The 20743-nt window shown below is 35.8% G+C and overlaps 2 protein-coding genes and 1 pseudogene across 2 annotated transcripts; all 3 read left to right on the forward strand.

Annotated features, from left to right (window-relative positions):
- The first annotated feature begins 4470 nt into the window (after positions 1–4470).
- On the forward strand, positions 4471–8299 carry LOC100241179 (MDIS1-interacting receptor like kinase 2-like; annotated as a pseudogene).
- A 6268-nt stretch (positions 8300–14567) lies between these two features.
- On the forward strand, positions 14568–17232 carry LOC132254062 (MDIS1-interacting receptor like kinase 2-like). Its single transcript, XM_059737982.1, has one exon. The coding sequence runs from the start codon at positions 14578–14580 to the stop codon at positions 17230–17232; it is 2655 nt and encodes an 884-aa protein (XP_059593965.1). The 5' UTR covers positions 14568–14577.
- A 362-nt stretch (positions 17233–17594) lies between these two features.
- On the forward strand, positions 17595–20528 carry LOC100246300 (receptor protein-tyrosine kinase CEPR1-like). Its single transcript, XM_059738813.1, has 3 exons — positions 17595–18690; positions 19661–20077; positions 20197–20528. The coding sequence occupies exons 1-3, from the start codon at positions 17595–17597 to the stop codon at positions 20526–20528; spliced, it is 1845 nt and encodes a 614-aa protein (XP_059594796.1).
- Positions 20529–20743: the final 215 nt, after the last annotated feature.

A 20743-nucleotide genomic window follows, 5' to 3' on the forward strand; every position in this document is an offset into this window, starting at 1 on the left:
CAACATAATTCCACTTTTTGGTCCATTTCACATGATCATGCGAAATGGAAATATTTGATTTTTAATATTTCTTTTCTCATTTCTTCCATTTCTTCATTTTGAATTCACCTCAACTACCTCCAAATCAACTCTAAATCCTGGTCCAAGTGCATTGATTTTTCCTCATCATCCACATTATTTTTCTTCCTAAATTCTATTTCTTTTTTTGTCACTCAATGCTTCAAAAATCACCTTGAAATATCTTCAAAACTTCACAAAAATCATTAGTATCTCTTACAAATACCCTATAAATACCCTTTATGGGTTTTGGGTTCGGTCTTCTTTCTCCATTCTCCCTACATTCATGGCTCAAGTTGGGAAACTTAGCTCGGAAATTTGTGGGGTTAGATAGTAGCTCATCCACGCTCATGAATGACCCACTTGCTTGCATTTTATGTGGACCAGATATGGGATACAAGTTTAATGTAATTAATTTTTTTTGCATGCAATTATAGGATTAAAAAAAACCTAGGTAATTTTGGAGATGCAAAATAGATATTAATTAGGAAATTTAAACTTGGTAAAATTAAGGTTTTAATTGTCAAAAACTTTATGCTTAAAATTTTCATAAATGTTAGAAATGAAAAATTAGGATAATTAAGGAATTTTAATTTGGAGATCTTAATTAATAATTATCCAATATTTGAATTGCATAATTTAAAAAAAATAAGAAAATTAATTTTAGAAAATAATTGGAATCAATTTTGGATATGCGTAAAATTTTAGAAAATGGTCGGTTAATTAATTCTTATTAGATTATGGAGATATTTATGAAAATTAAAGTTAGTCCAAATTCTATTTTGGAAATGTCAAATTGGATTAATAAATATAAGAAAGCCTAAGTCACTTTTCAATTTTTTCCAAAAAATTATATAGTGATTTTTTTCCTAAACTACTGATAAGTCAAATTTGGAAAGATTTCCATAAGAAGAAAGTAAATTTACCAAGCTTTCCACAAAAAGAAAGTGGTACTTTCCATAATTAAAAAGCTTTTGATTAAAATTAGTATTTCATGAGAAATAAAATTTCCATAAATAAGAAGTTGGAAACTCTCATTTTGTTCAAAACCTCTTGCAAACACACAACCTCCCACTATCAAGTTCAATTTGGCGATAGGTACAAGCCTCCTAAAGATGTTTGGGAAGAAGGTCGGTCTATAAGACAAGCAACCCTAAAGTTTATAATGAAAATCGAGGCATTTGAAGGAACCCCAGTTAGAGAGCATATGATCAAGATGGTTGGTTTCTTTAGTGAGATGAAGACCCTTGGAGTAAATATTGATGGTGAAACTAAGATTGACATTGTACTTGAGACCTCACCACCATCCTTCAATTAGTTCAAGTTGAACTATAAAATGAATAGGATGATCCTATCATTACCAAAGCAATGAAGGAATTGTAGATGGCTGAGAAGAGCCCAAGAATCAAAAGTTAATCAATGTAGCTTTAAAAACTAAAATAAAAAAACCCTTCCAAATCTTCCAAAATGAAGAGGAAGAGTTCTAACACTAGTCATATTAATTTATCTAAATCGAAACAAGGAAAAAAAAAGTGTAAAAAGGTGGCTACGAAAAAGTCCACAAGGAAATGCTTCTTTTATTGCAGAAAAGGCCATTAGAAAAAAAAATGCCTTAAGTTCCTCAGAAAGAAGGTAATCACTCACTTTCAGTTATTTAGTCTTACTTAGTGGTGGATTACGCTAGTTATTGGTGGATAGATTCCAAAGCTATTGGCCATATTTGTAGTTTTTTTATAGGGGTTTCAAGTCTGCAAAGGACTCGATAAAGTAGAGATGTACTTGAATCTTGTCTCCATTGCTTAGATGGTTGTTCGAGTTATGGGAATAATTCAACCATTAGTTGGAGAGAATATCTTATTTTGAAACTCTAAGATTGTTTATATGTGTCAGGGTTTAAAGAATTTAATTTAAGTTTCTAGTCTATGTAAAATGAACTATTCAATTTCTTTTAATGATACTACTATAGTTTTAAGAAAGAATAAGATGTTCATTTGTATTGGTGCATTGTTTAACAATTTGTACTATATCATTGCAAGTTTCATGGAAACTAACCGAGTTGAGAATATATTGACTTATGAACAAAAACAACTTACCACTAATCAAACATACCTTTAGTGCCTAAGGTTGAATCATATTAACATGAGTAGAATTTAAAGATCAGTGAATTCGGGTCCATCAAAAACATTGGTTCGTGGACAATTTTCATTATGTGAATCCTGCAATGAAGTCAAAATGATAAGGAGACGTTTTAAAGCTAAAGAGCATAGAGCATCTAAATGTCTAAAGTTAGTGAATATTGATGTGTGTGGACTTTTCAATGTTCATGCGCATGGAATATATGAGTATTTCATTACCTTTATTGAGAATTATTCTAGGTATGGATATGTTTATCAAATAGTTAGGAAATATAAAGTGGATACATCAAAGAAGCAATTTGGAAAACATGTGAAGGTACTTCGATCTGATTGGGGTGGTGAGTCCATGTCTGGTGAATTTGATTTTTTTTTTCTTAAAATACATGAAATTATTTCCAAATTAAGTGTCCTTAGAACTCAACAATAGAATGGGGTATTGGAAAAAACAAATCAAACTCTGATGGGCATGGTGAGATCAATAATGAGTTTCTCAACCTTACCAACTTCATTCTAGGGTTATGCATTGGAAACTCATCTAACCACCCTCATAAACCATGTCATCAAGGAATATGAGCTCGAGTGAGGACCATTAGGACTTATAGGACAACACTAGCTCCCTCAAAATCCAATTTTGAAGTTAACTCAACATCCCATTATAAAGAGTCAACTGCACTTCAATACCTTATATATATTATAACGAGACACTAAATGCTCGGGTTCGTGACTTATTATCCATTGTATGTAGTCTTCCTATGGTCTGATTGTCCGTAGTCTAACAAGGTGAAAGCTATCAACCTTTCAAAACTATCTCTACCGTCCTTGAGTTATAGATCCTCCTATTATGTGATTAAATGATATACTCTAACTCACTAATAGCTTCATTTTTCTAAAATAGAAAGCTATTTTTTAATCACATAGTCAAACAAACTCTTACTTGCTTCCTAAAAACCCATTCTTCTTCCAAGTTGCTTACCTATGTCTTCTTATTTTTTAGAGTTAATTTACTCACCTCCCCTTACGCTTTGACTAAATAAATTTTATACTTATTGGCATGAAATTACATCAAATACCTCATCTATCCTCTTCATTTGTTATTTTCACTCACCTCTCATCTCGCTCAAAATAAAGGGAGTATTTGACGAACTTTCAAACTTACAGGGGTTAGGTATATTTAGCTAAAACCTCCAAATATATGGATGAAATAATTTCTATTGATTAGTTTGGTAATAGGCATGACCTTTTGTGTTGGAAAACCAAACCCACTACTATGTTTTATTATTTGAAATTTATGAATTTCTTCAAAACTACTCCAACCATGATTAGTGGTTCATGCTAGAGTCTCATGTCACCAAAGCTAAAAGTATTAAAGCTAGGCTATAATTTAACTTGAAAAATAACATTTTTTTAATACAAACATCTTCTAACCTTTAGATTATTTTCATGTTAATTTTGAAAGAGAAATTTCCTTTTAAAAAAAAATATATTTTTATCAAACTTTGATCATTTTTAAAATTGATGTGGAGGGTTAGATTTGCAAATTTGAAAAAATTTTATCTTTTAATCAAATAACAAAGTTAAAATAAATAAATAAATAAATAAATAACAAATTTGCAATAAGTACCAAAAAGACACCACCAATATGAAGCAGCTTTTATACAGGAGTTTCATAGATTTATATCCTTATATTTTGATCTACTTATTTTTATCTCATTTAATAATTTAGATTTAATCAAACACATTCAATGATAAAGATGGAGGAATTCCGTACATACGGATCTGACATGTACATATTTTCATCTCCTCTCGCCAAAGTCTCCGACCATTCACCTTTGGCGCACATGTTCAATATGCTAAAAGGGAGTTTGAAGTCGTGGCTTTCAAACTAAAATTAAACTTTGACTTCCGACAACACCTCGCAAGCATTTTACTAGCGCCGAGCAGGGTAATGTCGGCATGACGAAACTGGGGAAAGAAGAAAGACAATTCATGGGTAATATGCTGTCATAGAGCACTTGTATTTGTCTTTGCTGCTACCATATGCTGCAGGTCATTGGGGTGGGACTGTTCTAATCTGACTAGTTTTGAACCCAAATGTAAACAATATTTGGGGTCTGGATCGAAGAGAGGACTCCTTCCTATCTCCTTCCGCACAAGATTCGTTGGAGTTATTTCCCAGTTCCCACACGAGGCAGAACTGTCTGTGCCTCTGTCTCTGTCTCTCTTTGTGCTATATAGATAAAGATTTCATTGATGAGAATCTGACATTAAGAGCGTTGCAATGACTCGTAGTGCTCCACTTCTTATTCATGTCCTCTTCCTTTCTTTACTTCCTTTGACAATCACATCTTCACCCACAATAGAAGCAGAATGCCTTCTCAAATGGAAGAACAGCTTAATTTCTTCTCTTTCTCTCAATTCATCATGGTCCCTCACCAACATTGGGAACCTCTGCAACTGGACAGGTATTGCTTGTGATACCACCGGAAGCGTCTCTGAGATAAACCTCTCAGAGACAGAGCTCGAAGGAACGCTTGCTAAGTTTGATTTCAGTTCATTCCCTGGTCTCACTGACTTCAATCTCGGCACCAACAAACTCAATGGATCTATACCCTCTATGGTCGCCAACCCCTCCAATCTCATCTTCTTGGACTTGAGCAACAACATTTTTTTTATTTTTTTTATGGCAACATCACTTCAGAGATTGGAGGGTTGACAGAGCTTCAGTAGCTCAGCTTTTACAACAACTGTCTCGTTGGTACCATCCCCTACCAGATTACTAATCTCCAAAAGATATGGTACTTGGACCTTGGATCCAACTACTTACAATCTCCAGACTGGTCTAAGTTTTCGAGCATGCCTCTGATGACACACTGAGCTTCAACTACAACAAACTTGCATCAGAATTCCCGGGGTTCACAACCGATTGCCGTAACCTGACATACCTCGACTTGGCACAGAATCAACTGACTGGTGCAATACCAGAGTCGGTATTTAGCAATCTGAGCAAGCTTGAATTCCTCAATGTCACTGATTCATTCCGGGGGCCATTGTCATCCAACATTTCCAGGCTTTCCAACCTCCAAAATCTTCACCTAGGAAGAAACCAATTCAGTGGTCCAATTCCTGAAGAAATTGGTACTCTCTCTGATCTTCAAATGTTAGAAATGTACGACAATTCATTTGAAGGGCATTGCTTCTTCTCTAGGTCAGCTCAGAAAGCTTCAGATACTCAAAACTCCAAATAAATGCCTTGAATTCTACAATTCCATCTGAGCTTGGCTCTTGTACTAATCTCACCTTCTTGTCTCTAGCTGTGAACTCACTCTCTGGGGTGATTCCTTCTTCCTTCACCAATCTTAGCAAGATATCCGAGTTGGGTTTGTCAGACAACTTTTTATCTGGTAAGATCTCACTTTATTTGATCACTAATTGGACTGAATTGATCTCTTTGCAAGTCAAGAGCAATAGCTTCACTGGAGGAATCCCATCTGAGATTGGCCTTTTGGAAAAGCTGAATTACCTTTTCCTGTTTGATAATGGGTTCTATGGCTCAATCCCATCAGAGATTGGGAACTTGAAAGAGTTGTACAAAACCAGCTCTCGGGTCTAATCCCTCCAGTAGAGGGGAATCTCACAAAACTCACACTCTTACAACTTTATGAAAACAATCTCAGTGGAACAGTTCCTCCAGAGATTGGGAATCTGACATCACTGACTGTTCTTGATCTCAGCACTAACAAATTGCATGGAGAGCTTCCAGAGACATTGTCACTCCTCAATAAACTAGAGACACTCTCTGTGTTCGCCAACAATTTCTTAGGCACCATTCCAACCGAACTTGGGAAGAACAGCCCCAATTTGATGAATGTCAGTTTTGCCAACAACAGATTCTCAGGAGAATTGCCTCCTGGATTAAGTAATGGCTTTGCTTTTCAACATTTAACTGTAAATGAAGGCAACAACTTCACAGGACCGTTGCCAGAGTGCTTGATGAACTGCACAAGGCTATTTCGAGTCCGTCTTGAAGGGAACCAATTCACCGGAGACATTTCCAAGGCATTTGGAGTTCATCCAAGTCTCAATTTTATTTCTCTGAGTGGCAATCGATTTTCAGGTGAGCTTTCACCTGAGTGGGGGGAATGTCAAAGCCTCACCAGCTTGCAGGTGGATGGGAATAAAATTTCTGGAGAAATCCCAGCTGAGCTTGGGAAATTGTCACAACTGGAGTTTCTAAGACTGGATTCCAATGAATTGAGTGGGTAAAGTCCAGTGGAACTAGTGATTTTAAGCCGATTGTTCAACCTCAGCTTGAGTAGAAATCATTTGACAGGAGACATCCCCCAGTTCACAGGCAATTTAACCAATCTTCAGTATCTGAATTTAGCAGGAAACGAATTTCAGTGGAAGCATACCCAAAGAGCTGGGGAATTGTAAGCGCTTGTTGAGCTAGAACTTGGGCAGCAAAGATTTGTCAGGTGAAATACCGTCAGAGCTTGGAAACTTGTTCACCTTGCAGTACCTTTTGGATCTCAGTGGCAATTCGCTCTCTGGGACAATCCCTTCAAACCTGGGGAAGCTTGCCTCATTGGAGAACCTGAATCTCTCACATAACCATCTCACAGGGAGAATCCCATCTTCGTTATCAAACATGAAGAGTCTAAACTCCTTTGATTTCTCATACAATGAGCTGACATGTCCAATTCCAACTAGGGATGTTTCCAAGCAGGCAACTTACACTGGAAACTCAGGTTTGTGTGGGGTTGCAGAAGAATTAAGTCCTTGTTCTTCAAGTTCGCCAAGCAGCAAGTCCTCCAACAATAAAACAAAGGTTATAATTGGTGTCATTGTTTCAGCCTGTGGCCTCTTATCACTTGCTATTGTTATTGTTGCCATTCTGATGTCGTGAACAAACTAAACACCATGATAAAAAGAGGGAAAGCATAGAAAAGGATCAGATTGCCAGACCCTTGATTTGGGAAAGACTCAGAAAATTCAGATTTGGGGATATTGTCAAAGCCACTGAAGACTTCAGCGAAAATTACTGCATTGGAAAAGGAGGATTCCAGACTGTTTACAAAGTAGCATTGCCAATGGGTCAGATTGTTGCGGTTAAAAGACTCAATATGTTAGACTCCAGCGACCTTCCAGCAAACAAATAGGCAGAGTTTTGAGAATGAAATCCTCACTCTGACAGAAGTTAAGCACAGGAATATCATTAAACTTCATGGGTTCCATTCCAGGAATGGATTCATGTACCTGGTCTGTAACTACTTAGAGAGAGGTAGTTTAGGGAAGGAACTATATGGGGAGGAAGGGAAAGTGGAGCTGGGGTGGGCCACTAGATTTAGCATTCTGCAGGGAGTGGCTCATGCACTTGCTTACTTGCATCATGACTGCTCTCCACCCATTGTCCACCACGACGTTACTCTGAACAACATCTTGCTGGAGTCAGATTTTGTGCCACGGCTCTCAGACTTTGACACAGCGAGATTGTGGGACCTGAATTCATCCAACTGGTCTACAGTTGCAGGGTCTTATGGCTACATTGCTCCAGGTAAAATGAAGATTTTGTTTTCTCTAAGCTGATCGAGATGTGTTATTAGGTAGCTAATTTTGTTTTCTTGATTTGCAGAGCTTGCGCTTACAATGCGGGTCACTAACAAATGTGATGTGTATGGCTTTGGGGCGGTGGCATTGGAAGTGATGATGGGAAGGCACCCAGGGGAGCTCCTACTTTTACTGTCTTCTCCAGAAATATCTGATGGTCCTGGGTTGTTGTTGAAGGACATGCTAGATCAGAGGCTCCCTGCTCCCCAGGGTCAATTAGCAGAGAAAGTGGTGCGTGTGGTCACCATAGCCTTAGCATGCACGCGTGCCAATCCAGAGCCACGCCCCACCATGCGCTTTGTGGCACAAGAACTCTCTGCTCAAATCCAGGCTCGCCTATCTGAGCCATTCCACACCGTAACCATTGGCAAGCTAACAAGCCTTCAGAAGTAGGCCAAATTGGTTTCACACCCTTACAGGCTTTTTCCATGTTCATTTTTGGCAGTTATAGATCCTTCTTCTTGGCTTTTGTACCGAGTACAAGTTTTACCTTTTGCATACCTCAAATTTTGGCCGATATATATGTAGGGTTGTTTTATGGTACCCACTCTTCATTTTGGGAGTACCTACCCACATTTGACCCAATAAAAAGATGACATGTGTAAAGTACATATCATTAAAAAATTTATAAAAACTTATCACACCGGTAAAGATGACTTGTTGGTGAGAAATAATCACATGCATTTCATATATATCTAAATATTACAACTTTTTTATAATTTATTATTAAATATCAAATATAATTTGTTATTTAATACATTACCTAACTCTATCTAAAAAAAGAAAACTCTATCAACTACTTTTATACTCTCATTATTCATATATAAAAAAAAAGGATAGTAATTTAATATGAAAATTAAATAATTTCAACTACTAAATTACAAAATATGTAAGATATATTTTGATGAATCAAATTTCAAGATCAAGTTTAAAACTTTTTGAAAGAGAAAATTTAAAATTTGTATTATATGAAGAAGATGAGGATTTCAAGTGATTATAAGTGTCAAATGTAATATTTGATATTTTTTTATCCAAATATAATTGTTATGGGAAGAAATGCGATGTTAAATAACGATTTTAGAATTTTTTATGAGTTTATTATAAAATTTTGTTATCAAATTGTTATTAATATTTATATATATAAATGGGACGTGAAGATTATTTATTCTAAAGAGTTGAAACCCTACTCGTTTTGAATAGGTATGTAAACGGTCCTTGTTGCGCTTAACCACTTCCACCAAGTCAAAGTGGGCCTAGCCCGTCCCTACCGATCCAAAGTGGGCCTAACTCAAACTGGTCCTAAGTCCCAGAATTTAACAAATATAATTATATTCATTAATAGAAACATTAAAAGGCTTGGTCTAGTATGACATATATACTTCTCATCCTTTGGAAGGATCAGGCATACCCTTTAAAGATCCTTTTTCAAGCTCCAGTATCAGCCAAACACCTTGATATAATCTTTGCATCACTCATGACATCAAACAATTTTCTTACCCATAGACCCATCTCTTAGAAAGACAAGAGAAGAGTAGGTGTCTTCCTGGAAGCCTCCCCTTTACTTTTCTTTATTTGGGTGAGTTCCCACTATGAGCGTTTTGACACAACCCAAGGGAATAATATATGAACCACGGTAGGTGAGAAGCTAATATCACTTTCATCCATGAACTAGTTAAGTTGCATCCCCACTCATATTCACACTGTAAGTTTTGAATGGCAATCCAGAAGGACAAGAGATTCTTTGGCCCCACCCTGTTGTATATATGAAAAGGAGGTGGTTGGAAAGAACTGAACTCTATATTAAATGAAAATGCAGGTTTTATACAAATGGAAAATTCTAGGGTACCTCTTCGGTACCTACTGAAAAAGTCTTTCAAGCCATTGGATGTCCAAGATTACATCTTGGCCATCCATTTTAAATTTGAAATAAAAATTCCACTTAACCAGTTAAGGGAAGAACCGGTTGTGGCATTCTTTCTTCCTTCATTCTCAACAATTTTGGGTTTAAATAAAATAAATATTAGATAAAAATAGAATTGGAAAAAAATAAAAATAAAAATGATATAAAATTTGAAAACATATTTATTAACAAAAAAAAAAATCATCATATATCATAATTACATTATTTTATTTTTAACAAATTATTAAACATTTAAATTCAACATAAAAATGAATGTGGTAATATTTTAATATGAAATGAGTATTTTCATAAAAATTCAACATTTTGATAATCATATGTAAAGCTTAGGTAATTAGATCGTCCTAATTTTTTTTCGTACTCTCCAAATTTTACATTTTTTAAATTTAAGGTTTTTAAAGTTAAATTACAATAAAATAAATTACTAATGCTCTTTTAAGTTACTAATGATAGTATTTTTGAAAATAAATTTGTAATTTCAAAAATTTTAAAACTAAAAATCAATATGAAAAATGTGATAAAAGTACCAAACATGTATTTATCACAATTTTCGTACCGTTCTCACATTTTTCATACCCTAAATTATTTATATTTTTAAAATTCTACTTTTTAACTTGAAATAACAATAACATAGTTTAATAATATATTTTGAGTTATTATTGATAGAATTGTTAAAAATAATAATAATTAAAAAAATTTTAAATTGGAAATAATGTAAATTATCCTAAAAAATTAGAAAATTAAAACACTAAAAAATTAGAGAGGATATGAAAAATGTGAGAAAAGGTATGAAGATTATGAGAAATCCTCACATTCTTCATACCTTACCTCACATTCTCCGTACCCTGAAATTTAACAATTTTTCGATTTTTTTTTCCACTTAAAAATACAAATAATATTGTTTATTGATACTAATCAAGCTTAGAAATGATGAATATTATTTTTAAGAAAATTAAAAAATTAAAACACTAAGTAATTGTAGAATGTATGAATAACGTGAGGAATGGTATAAAGAATGTGAGGAATCCTCACATTCTTAGCACCCTTCATCACATTCTCTTTACCCTCGAAAATTTTACAAATTTTCAAACTTTTCAAATTTTTTTCCACATGGAAATACAATAATATTATTTATTGATACTAATTAAACTTAGAAATGATGGAAATTACTCTTAAAAGAAATTAAAAAAATTAATCTTAAAGAAATGATGGAAGTTCGTACCCCCTCTCGCAAAGTTCGTACCCTCTACCATCTCTCACAAAGTTCGTACACTCTCTCACAAAGTTTGTACCCTCTCTCACAAAGTTCGTACCATCTCTTACAAAGTTCGTACCCTCTCTTAGAAAGTTCGTACCCTCTCTTAGAAAGGTCGTACACTCTCTTAGAAAGTTCGTAAGTTCATACCCTCTCTTACAAAGTTCGTACCCTTTAACCTTTCTTACAAAGTTCGTACCCTCTCTTACAAAGTTCGTATCATCTCTTACAAAGTTCGTACCATCTCTTAGAAAGTTCGTACCCTCTCTTAGAAAGTTCGTATCCTCTCTTAGAAAGTTTGTACCTTGTCTTAGAAAGTTCATACTTTGTCTTAGAAAGTTCGTACCCTTTCTTACAAAGTTCGTATCCTCTTTTAGAAAGTTAGTACCCTCTCTTAGAAAGTTTGTATCCTCTCTTACAAAGTTCGTACCCTCTCTTAGAAAGGTTGTACACTCTCTTAGAAAGTTCGTAAGTTCGTACCCTCTCTTACAAAGTTCGTACCCTTTAACCTCTCTTGCAAAGTTCTTACCATCTCTTACAAAGTTCGTACCATCTCTTAGAAAGTTCGTACCCTCTCTTAGAAAGTTCGTACCTTGTCTTAGAAAGTTCGTACACTGTCTTAGAAAATTCGTACCCTCTCTTACAAAGTTCGTACCCTTTCTTACAAAGTTCGTACCATCTCTTACAAAGTTCGTACCATGTCTTAAAAAGTTCGTACCATCTCTTACAAAGTTCGTACCATCTCTTACAAAGTTCGTACGCTCTCTTAAAAAGTTCGTACCCTCTCTTAGAAAGTTCGTACAATCTCTTACAAAGTTCGTACCCTATCTTACAAAGTTCATACTTTCTCTTAGAAAGTTCGTACCCTGTCTTAGAAAGTTCGTACCCTATCTTAGAAAGTTCATATCCTATCTTAGAAAGTTCGTACCATATCTTAGAAAGTTCGTACCATATCTTACAAAGTTCGTACCATCTCTTAGAAAGTTTGTACCCTATCTTACAAAGTTCGTACCCTCTCTTAGAAAGTTCGTACCCTATTTTACAAAGTTCGTACCATCTCTTAGAAAGTTCGTACACTCTATTAGAAAGTTCGTACCCTATCTTAGAAAGTTCGTACCCTCTCTTAGAAAGTTCGTACCCTATCTTACAAAGTTCGTTCCCTCTTTTAGAAAATCCGTACCCTCTCTTAGAAAGTTTGTATCCTCCCTTACAAAATTCGTACCCTCTCTTACAAAGTTCGTACCCTCTCTTACAAAGTTCGTACCCTCTCTTACAAAATATTGATGACAATTTCATAACAAATGACTAAATACTCTCAATTTGATTAATAATAACTGAGAAAAAAAATTAAAAAATCTAGATGTTATAAATCATTACATATTTAAATGTCATTTAACATGACATTTCTACCTACAATAGTTATACGTAAATGGAAAAAAAAAAATCAAATGTTACCTTTTAACACTTGTAATCACTTGACATCCTTCAAGACATATAAAGCTTCATCTTCAAATTTAATCTATGAACAAATATATATATATATATATATATATTAATAACAATTTGATAACAAAATTTTATAATAAACTCATAAAAAAATTCTAAAATCGTTATTTAACATCACATTTCTTCCTACAACAATTATATTTGGATAAAAAAAATATCAAATATTACATTTGACACTTGTAATCACTTGAAACCCTCATCTTCTTCATATGATACAAATTTTAAATTTTCTCTCTCAAAAAGTTTTAAACTTGATCTTGAAATTTGATTCATCAAAATACATCTTACGTATTTTGTAATTTGGTAGTTGAAATTATTTTATTTTCATATTAAATTACTATCCCTTTTTTTATATATGAATAATGAGAGTATAAGAGTAGTTGGTAGGATTTTCTTTTTTTAGATAGAGTTAGGTAATGCATTAAATAACAAATTATATTTGATATTTAATAATAAATTATAAAAAAGTTAAAATATTTAGATATATATGAAATGCATGTGATTGTTTCTCACCAACAAGTCATCTTTACCAGTTTGATAAGTTTTTATAAATTTTTTAATGATATGTACTTTACATATGTCATCTTTTTATTATGGTCAAATGTGGGTTAGTACCCCCAAAATGAAGAGTGGGTACCATAGAACAACCTTGAATATAATTATATTTGTTAAATTCTGGGACTTAGGACCAGTTTGAGTTAGGCCCACTTTGGATCGGTAGGGACGGGCTAGGCCCACTTTGACTGGGTAGAAGTGGTTAAGCGCAACAAGGACCATTTACATTCCTATTCAAAACGAGTAGGGTTTCAACTCTTTAGAATAAATAATCTTCACGTCCCATTTATTTAATTTATATAGTGATGTCCATATCGTCATGAAAGGAAAGTTTCCAACACGTCCGGGACAAACTCGTCTAACATGTATGAATTGTTTACTAGTAACCAATAGAATAGACTAGCGGAATGGTTAATTGTGGAGGTTGATGGAAAAGAATATTGTACACGAATATGTATAACAAAAATACTAATAGAGAAATATCCTAAAATTAAGGGAATCAAGTCCAATTTATGGAATCATTAAAGGAAGTATACTCCTACCAATTATGAGTTTAATTTTGGGTATCTCCTTCATTATTTTGATCCCCTTAATATGTCCTTTGAAGTTGGATTAAGAACGAATATAGATGCTTAGCTTGTCCTGAAACATAGTGAAATCATTCTTTGATAAAGACTTGGTAAAAATATAAGTAGGTTGAGGATATGGGGGAATACATTGAGTCACAAGAGTGCCTATAAATACCTTCTCTCATATAAAGTAATAATTAAGGTTAATGTGCTTATAATGAGCATACAACAATTAACAAACATGTAAAAAGTATTCATTTCTTGCTTAATTAGTTCTTATATAAGTTCATCAAGGATTCAATAATATAAAATAACATCGGTTGTTTTAGATTCTCTATTATCTAATTGTCATTTTGGTTTGATTCTGATACGGATTTCTTCAAATCCACCAGAATAACCAAATGGGTTAGTATTATCTATAATTGCATGCATACATATCACTTCATTGATGGCATCTGACATGAGAGCTGATTGTTTGCTCAAATTTAGTTTGAATGGTTATAATGAATAGGATGTTGAATCATGTGGGCTATGAATGTTGGAATTGTCACTTTTATGTTCATTCTTGATGTAACCAGTCTTCCCTGTCCCCACAACAATCAATAATTTAAGAAGCAAGTTCCATATAGCTTCCCTGTCATGACTTTAGAATTCAGTAATGACAGCTTGCACCTGATTTGGCACTCGCTTTCAGAAAGTCAAATGAAATTTTTGAATGGTACTTGCCATTTTGCCTTTAATTAAGCAGATAACATGCTTCTCTTTCTAGCTGCCTGTTTAACTTATTTTCTTGTACATTTTGGTTGAAACTGAAATTGGGGACTGTGATATCCAATTCCATGCTGAGAAACGCGGGGTTGGATGTAAGATTCATAAGTTCAATCTTATATAACAGAGTGTAGAATGTAAGATATATATGTATAAGTTAGATTTCTCTCTTTGTGCTATAAGAGCTAACTCTTAGTAGAATACAACATGAAGAGCACTTCTCTTGTTCTTATTCATCTTCTCTTCCTATCCTTACTTCCTTTCAGAATCACATCGTCGCCGAGAGCACAAGCAGAAGCTCTTGTCAAATGGAAAAACAGCTTATCTTCTTCTACTTCTCTCAATTCATCATGGTCCCTCGCCAACCTTGGGAACCTCTGTAACTGGACAGGCATTGTTTGCGATGTTGCCGGAAGCATATCTGAGATAAACCTCTCAGATGCAAAACTTCGAGGAACAATTGTGGAGTTCAATTGCAGTTCATTTCCTAATCTTACCAGCCTCAACCTCAACACCAACAGACTCAAGGGATCGATACCAACTGCTGTTGCCAACCTCTCCAAGCTCACTTTCTTGGACATGGGCAGCAACCTTTTCAGTGGCCGCATCACTTCGGAGATTGGCCAGTTGACAGAGCTTCGATATCTTAGCCTCCATGACAACTATCTCATTGGTGACATCCCCTATCAAATTACCAATCTTCAAAAGGTATGGTACTTAGACCTTGGTTCAAACTACTTAGTATCGCCAGACTGGTCTAGGTTTTTGGGCATGCCTTTGTTGACACACCTGAGCTTTAATTTCAATGACCTTATACTGGAATTCCCCGAGTTCATAACTGATTGTCGGAACCTGACATACCTCGACTTGTCACAGAATTATTTTACTGGCCCAATACCAGAGTGGGTATTTAGCAATCTGGTAAAGCTTGAATTCCTATATCTCTTTGAAAATTCATTTCAAGGGCTGTTGTCCCCAAACATATCCAGGCTTTCCAACCTCCAAAATCTTCGCCTTGGCAGGAACCAATTTAGTGGTCCAATTCCAGAAGATATTGGTATGATCTCTGATCTTCAGAACATAGAAATGTATGACAATTGGTTTGAAGGGAAGATTCCTTCTTCTATAGGTCAGCTCAGGAAGCTTCAGGGCCTTGATCTTCACATGAATGGCTTGAATTCTACAATTCCTACCGAGCTTGGTCTTTGTACCAGTCTCACCTTTTTGAATCTAGCTATGAACTCACTCACTGGGGTCCTTCCTTTGTCCTTGACCAATCTGAGCATGATATCAGAGTTGGGTTTGGCCGACAATTTTTTGTCTGGTGTGATATCGTCTTATTTAATCACCAATTGGACGGAATTGATATCTTTACAACTACAGAACAATCTCTTCAGTGGAAAAATTCCATTGGAAATCGGCCTTTTAACAAAGCTGAATTACCTTTTTCTGTACAATAACACGCTCTATGGCTCAATCCCCTCAGAGATTGGGAACTTGAAGGATTTGTTTGAATTAGACCTTTCAGAAAACCATCTTTCAGGTCCAATTCCTCTAGCGGTGGGAAATCTCACAAAACTTACCCGCTTAGAGCTTTTCTCCAACAATCTCAGTGGGAAAATTCCTATGGAGATTGGTAATCTGAAATCATTGAAGGTTCTTGATCTCAACACTAACAAATTGCATGGAGAGCTGCCAGAGACATTGTCACTCCTCAATAATCTAGAGAGACTCTCCATGTTCACCAACAATTTCTCAGGCACCATTCCGACTGAACTTGGGAAGAACAGCCTCAAGTTGATGTATGTCAGTTTTACCAACAACAGCTTCTCAGGAGAATTGCCTCCTGGATTATGTAATGGCTTTGCTCTTCAATATTTAACGGTAAATGGAGGCAACAACTTCACAGGACCATTGCCAGATTGCTTGAGGAACTGCACGGGGCTAACTCAAGTCCGTCTTGAAGGGAACCAATTCACTGGAAATATTTCAGAAGTATTTGGAGTTCATCGAAGTCTTAAGTTTATTTCTCTTAGTGGCAATCGATTTTCTGGTGTGCTCTCACCTAAGTGGGGAGAATGTCAAAATCTCACAATACTACAGATGGATGGAAATCAAATTTCCGGCAAAATCCCAGTCGAGTTTGTGAACTGTGTGCTTTTGTTGATCTTGAAGCTAAGAAACAATGATTTGTCAGGTGAGATACCGCCAGAGCTTGGAAACTTGTCCACGTTGAATGTTTTGGATCTCAGCAGCAATTCACTCTCAGGAGCAATCCCTTCAAACTTAGGGAAGCTTGTAGCATTACAGATCCTCAATCTTTCACATAATAATCTCACTGGGAAAATCCCGCCATCATTGTCAGACATGATGAATCTGAGTTCAATCGATTTCTCATACAATACATTGACAGGTCCAATTCCAACTGGCGATGTTTTCAAGCAGGCAGATTATACTGGAAACTCAGGTTTGTGTGGAAATGCAGAGAGAGTGGTTCCCTGTTATTCCAATTCCACCGGTGGCAAGTCTACAAAAATTCTCATTGGCATTACTGTCCCTATCTGCAGCCTCTTAGTTCTTGCAACTATTATTGCTGTTATTCTAATATCTTCCCGACGAAACAAACACCCAGATGAAAAGGCTGAAAGTACAGAAAAATATGAGAATCCCATGTTGCTAATTTGGGAAAAACAAGGAAAATTCACATTTGGGGATATTGTAAAAGCCACTGCTGACCTAAGTGATGAGTATTGCATTGGAAAAGGAGGGTCTGGGAGTGTTTACAAGGTGGTCTTGCCACAGGGTCAGACACTTGCAGTCAAAAGACTCGATATATCAGATACCAGCGATACTTCATGTTGAATTTTGACTTAGTATTTGCTGGAATTTGAATTTTGAATATTGCAGCTGGAGTCTTGCACAAAATCTGCAACATCTAGATATTTTCTTATTTTTATTTGGTCAAGATTTGGTTTCTATTTTATAGGAAGTAGTTATTCATCATCTAGTAGCTTGATTTTCTGCTATTCTAATGTCATTTAAGTTACAAGTTCATGTATAAATTCAGCACTCTTCATCAATAAAATTAGAGTTCCGGTAGCCCAAAAATATATATTTTGTATAAGTATTTAATCCAAATACCAACAGATTGGTATCAGAGCCATAGTTATCTTGAGGGGCCAGTGAGGTGAGTGAACCCAAACACCTTCTAAAATCATTTAGCAATGGAAGAGTCAAGTCTCACAGTTGCACCATCAATTCTTGATGGAGACAATTATGAAACTTGGGCTGTTAGAATGACAGTTCATCTACAAGCACTTGATGTTTGGGAAGCAGTGGAAGAAAATTATGAAGTTCCTCCCCTGGGAGCCAATCCAACTGTGGCTCAAATGAAGTTGCATAAAGAAAGAAGGACAAGAAAGGCTAAAGCGAAAGCTTGCTTGTTTGCTGCAGTTTCACCATCAATTTTCATCAAAATCATGAAAATTGATTCAGCTGCAGAAATTTGGGAGTATCTCAAGGAGGAATACAAAGGAGATGAAAGAATCAAGAACATGCAGGTGATGAACTTGATTCGAGAATTTGAAATGAAGAAAATGAGGGAGTCTGATGCTGTTAAAGACTATGCTGCACAACTTCTTTCAATAGCAGACAAAGTTAGGCTGCTTGGAAAAGAATTTTCCAATGAGAAGATTGTTCAAAAGATATTGGTTACACTTCCTGAGAAATATGAAACTACAATTTCCTCTTTGGAGAATTCAAAAGATCTGTCAACTATTAGCTTGACAGAATTATTACATTCCTTGGAGGCTGTAGAACAAAGAAGACTCATGAGACAAGGAGATACTGCAGAAGGAGCATTTCAAGCAAGAATGCAGAAAAATGCAGGCCATAAAAATGGAAAGGTGAACAACAACAAGTCGTGTGGCAACAACCAGAAAAATGGAGTTTTTCCACCTTGTCCTCATTGCAAGAAGACAAATCATTCTCCACAAAAATGTTGGTGGAGACCAGATGTGAAATGCAACAAGTGTGGTAAACAAGGACATGTGGAGAGGATTTGCAAAAATCAACAGCAGGAAGAAACTAGTGCAGCAGTTGACTATTGTCAGGAGGAGCAATTGTTTGTAGCAACGTGTTTTGCTAATAAAAGCACCTCTAAAAGCTGGCTTGTGGATAGTGGTTGTACAAACCATATGACAAATAATCAAGATCTCTTTAGAGAACTTGATAGAACAACTATTTCCAAAGTCAGAATTGGAAATGGTGAGTATATTCCAGTGAAGGGCAAAGGAACGGTTGCTATCGAAAGCCAAACAGGTTTGAAACTCATTTATGATGTTTTGTTTGTGCCTGACATTGACCAAAACTTACTCAGTGTTGGACAGCTCGTTGAGAAAGAATTTAAAGTTTATTTTGAAGATAGGAATTGCATTATCAAGGATGCTGAAGGCAAAGAGGTGTTCAACATAAAAATGAAGGATAAGAGTTTTGCCTTGAATTTACTGGAAGATGAGCATACTGCTATTTTACAACAAGATAGCACAACAATGTTTTGGGACAGAAGGGTCGAGCACTTTCATCATGATGATGTGCTCTACATGAAGAAAAATCAAATAGCTGAAGGACTTCCTGACTTAGAAAAAGATCTTCCTATATGTGCTACTTGTCAATATGGGAAGCAAACTAAACTTCCCTTTCCAAAGAAAATATCCTGGAGAGCAACCCAAAAACTGCAACTGGTGCATACTGATGTTGGTGGATCTCAAAAGATGCCATCCTTGAAATGGAATGCAAACAATGTTTGGTGGATCTCAAAAAATGTCATCCTTGAAATGGAATGCAAACAATTTTGGGCTAAAACTGCAAGTAGAGCAGTATATTTTCTGAACATATTGCCAACAAAAGTGTTAAAGAAGCAGACCCCTTTCGAAGTTTGGTTTGAGTGTCTACGTGCAAGACTTGGAGTTTGCATCTACGAAGTCAAGGAGGAGTGTTGAATTTTGACTTAGTATTTGCTGGAATTTGAATTTTGAATATTGCAGCTGGAGTCTTGCACAAAATCTGCAACATCTAGATATTTTCTTATTTTTATTTGGTCAAGATTTGGTTTCTATTTTATAGGAAGTAGTTATTCATCATCTAGTAGCTTGATTTTCTGCTATTCTAATGTCATTTAAGTTACAAGTTCATGTATAAATTCAGCACTCTTCATCAATAAAATTAGAGTTCCGGTAGCCCAAAAATATATATTTTGTATAAGTATTTAATCCAAATACCAACACTTCAGCAAGGAACTGGCTGACTAATTGGATGAGTTTTGACAATGAGATTCGAACCCTGACAGAAGTTCAGCACCGAAATATCATTAAGTTTTATGGGTTCTGCTCCAGCAAGGGATTCATGTACTTGGTTTATAAATATATGGAGAGAGGTAGTTTGAGAAATGTATTGTATGGGGAAGAAGGGGAGGTGGAGCTGGGCTGGGACACAAGGGTTAAAATTGTGCAAGGACTAGCTCATGCACTTGCTTACTTGCACCATGACTGCTATCCACCTATCGTGCACCGTGATGTGTCGCTGAGCAACATTTTGCTTGACTCAGGGTTTGAGCCGCGTCTCTCAGATTTTGGCACAGCAAGACTTTTGAGCCCAGGTTCACCTAACTGGACCCCAGTTGCAGGGACTTATGGCTACATGGCACCAGGTAAGGATAAGATTTAATATATAGATGTTTTATCTAGTGGCCTTTCCTTTTAACCATACACAAAAAGGCTTGAAATGTATCATTAAGAAGTTCATTAATTTTGTTTTTTCGATGTGCAGAGCTGGCCCTTACAATGCGAGTCACAGATAAAAGTGATGTCTATAGCTTTGGAGTGGTGGCATTGGAAGTAATGATGGGAAAGCATCCGGGGGAGCTCCTATTTTCACCAGCATTATCAGCATTATCTGATGATCCTGATTCGTTCATGAAGGATGTGCTAGACCAAAGGCTCCCACCTTCCACAGGACAAGTAGCAGAAGAAGTGCTGCTTGTAGTTTCAGTAGCCTTGGCATGCACACATGCCGCTCCTGAGTCACGACCCACCATGCGTTTCGTGGCAAAACAACTATCAGCTCGAGTCCCTGCTTCCCAGTCACACAGTAATCCTTAACAAGCTAATCAAGCCTTTAATAAGAAAGATGGATATCATGATGCCAAAGTTCAATTAGCTGGGCAGGATAGACGTCCTAGGGGCTGACCCCCAAGTTTTAGTGCCCCCTAAGTTATAATTTACTGGTACTTACAGCATGTGAACCCTTCACTTGTACGTCTTTTGTATTGTTGATAAATTTTTTTCTATGCATAGACCTGAATTCTGAAACCTTT

The sequence above is a fragment of the Vitis vinifera genome, chromosome 7, assembly GCF_030704535.1.
Source record: "Vitis vinifera cultivar Pinot Noir 40024 chromosome 7, ASM3070453v1".
NCBI lineage: Eukaryota > Viridiplantae > Streptophyta > Magnoliopsida > Vitales > Vitaceae > Vitis > Vitis vinifera.

Coding starts and splice junctions, on each gene's coding strand:
- LOC100246300 (XM_059738813.1), top strand. CDS start 17,595: ATGGAAGAGTCAAGTCTCACAGTTGCACCATCAATTCTTGATGGAGAC. Junction 18,691..19,660: donor TGCTATCGAAAGCCAAACAG/GTTTGAAACTCA, acceptor CCAACACTTCAG/CAAGGAACTGGCTGACTAAT. Junction 20,078..20,196: donor TTATGGCTACATGGCACCAG/GTAAGGATAAGA, acceptor TTCGATGTGCAG/AGCTGGCCCTTACAATGCGA.
- LOC132254062 (XM_059737982.1), top strand. CDS start 14,578: ATGAAGAGCACTTCTCTTGTTCTTATTCATCTTCTCTTCCTATCCTTA.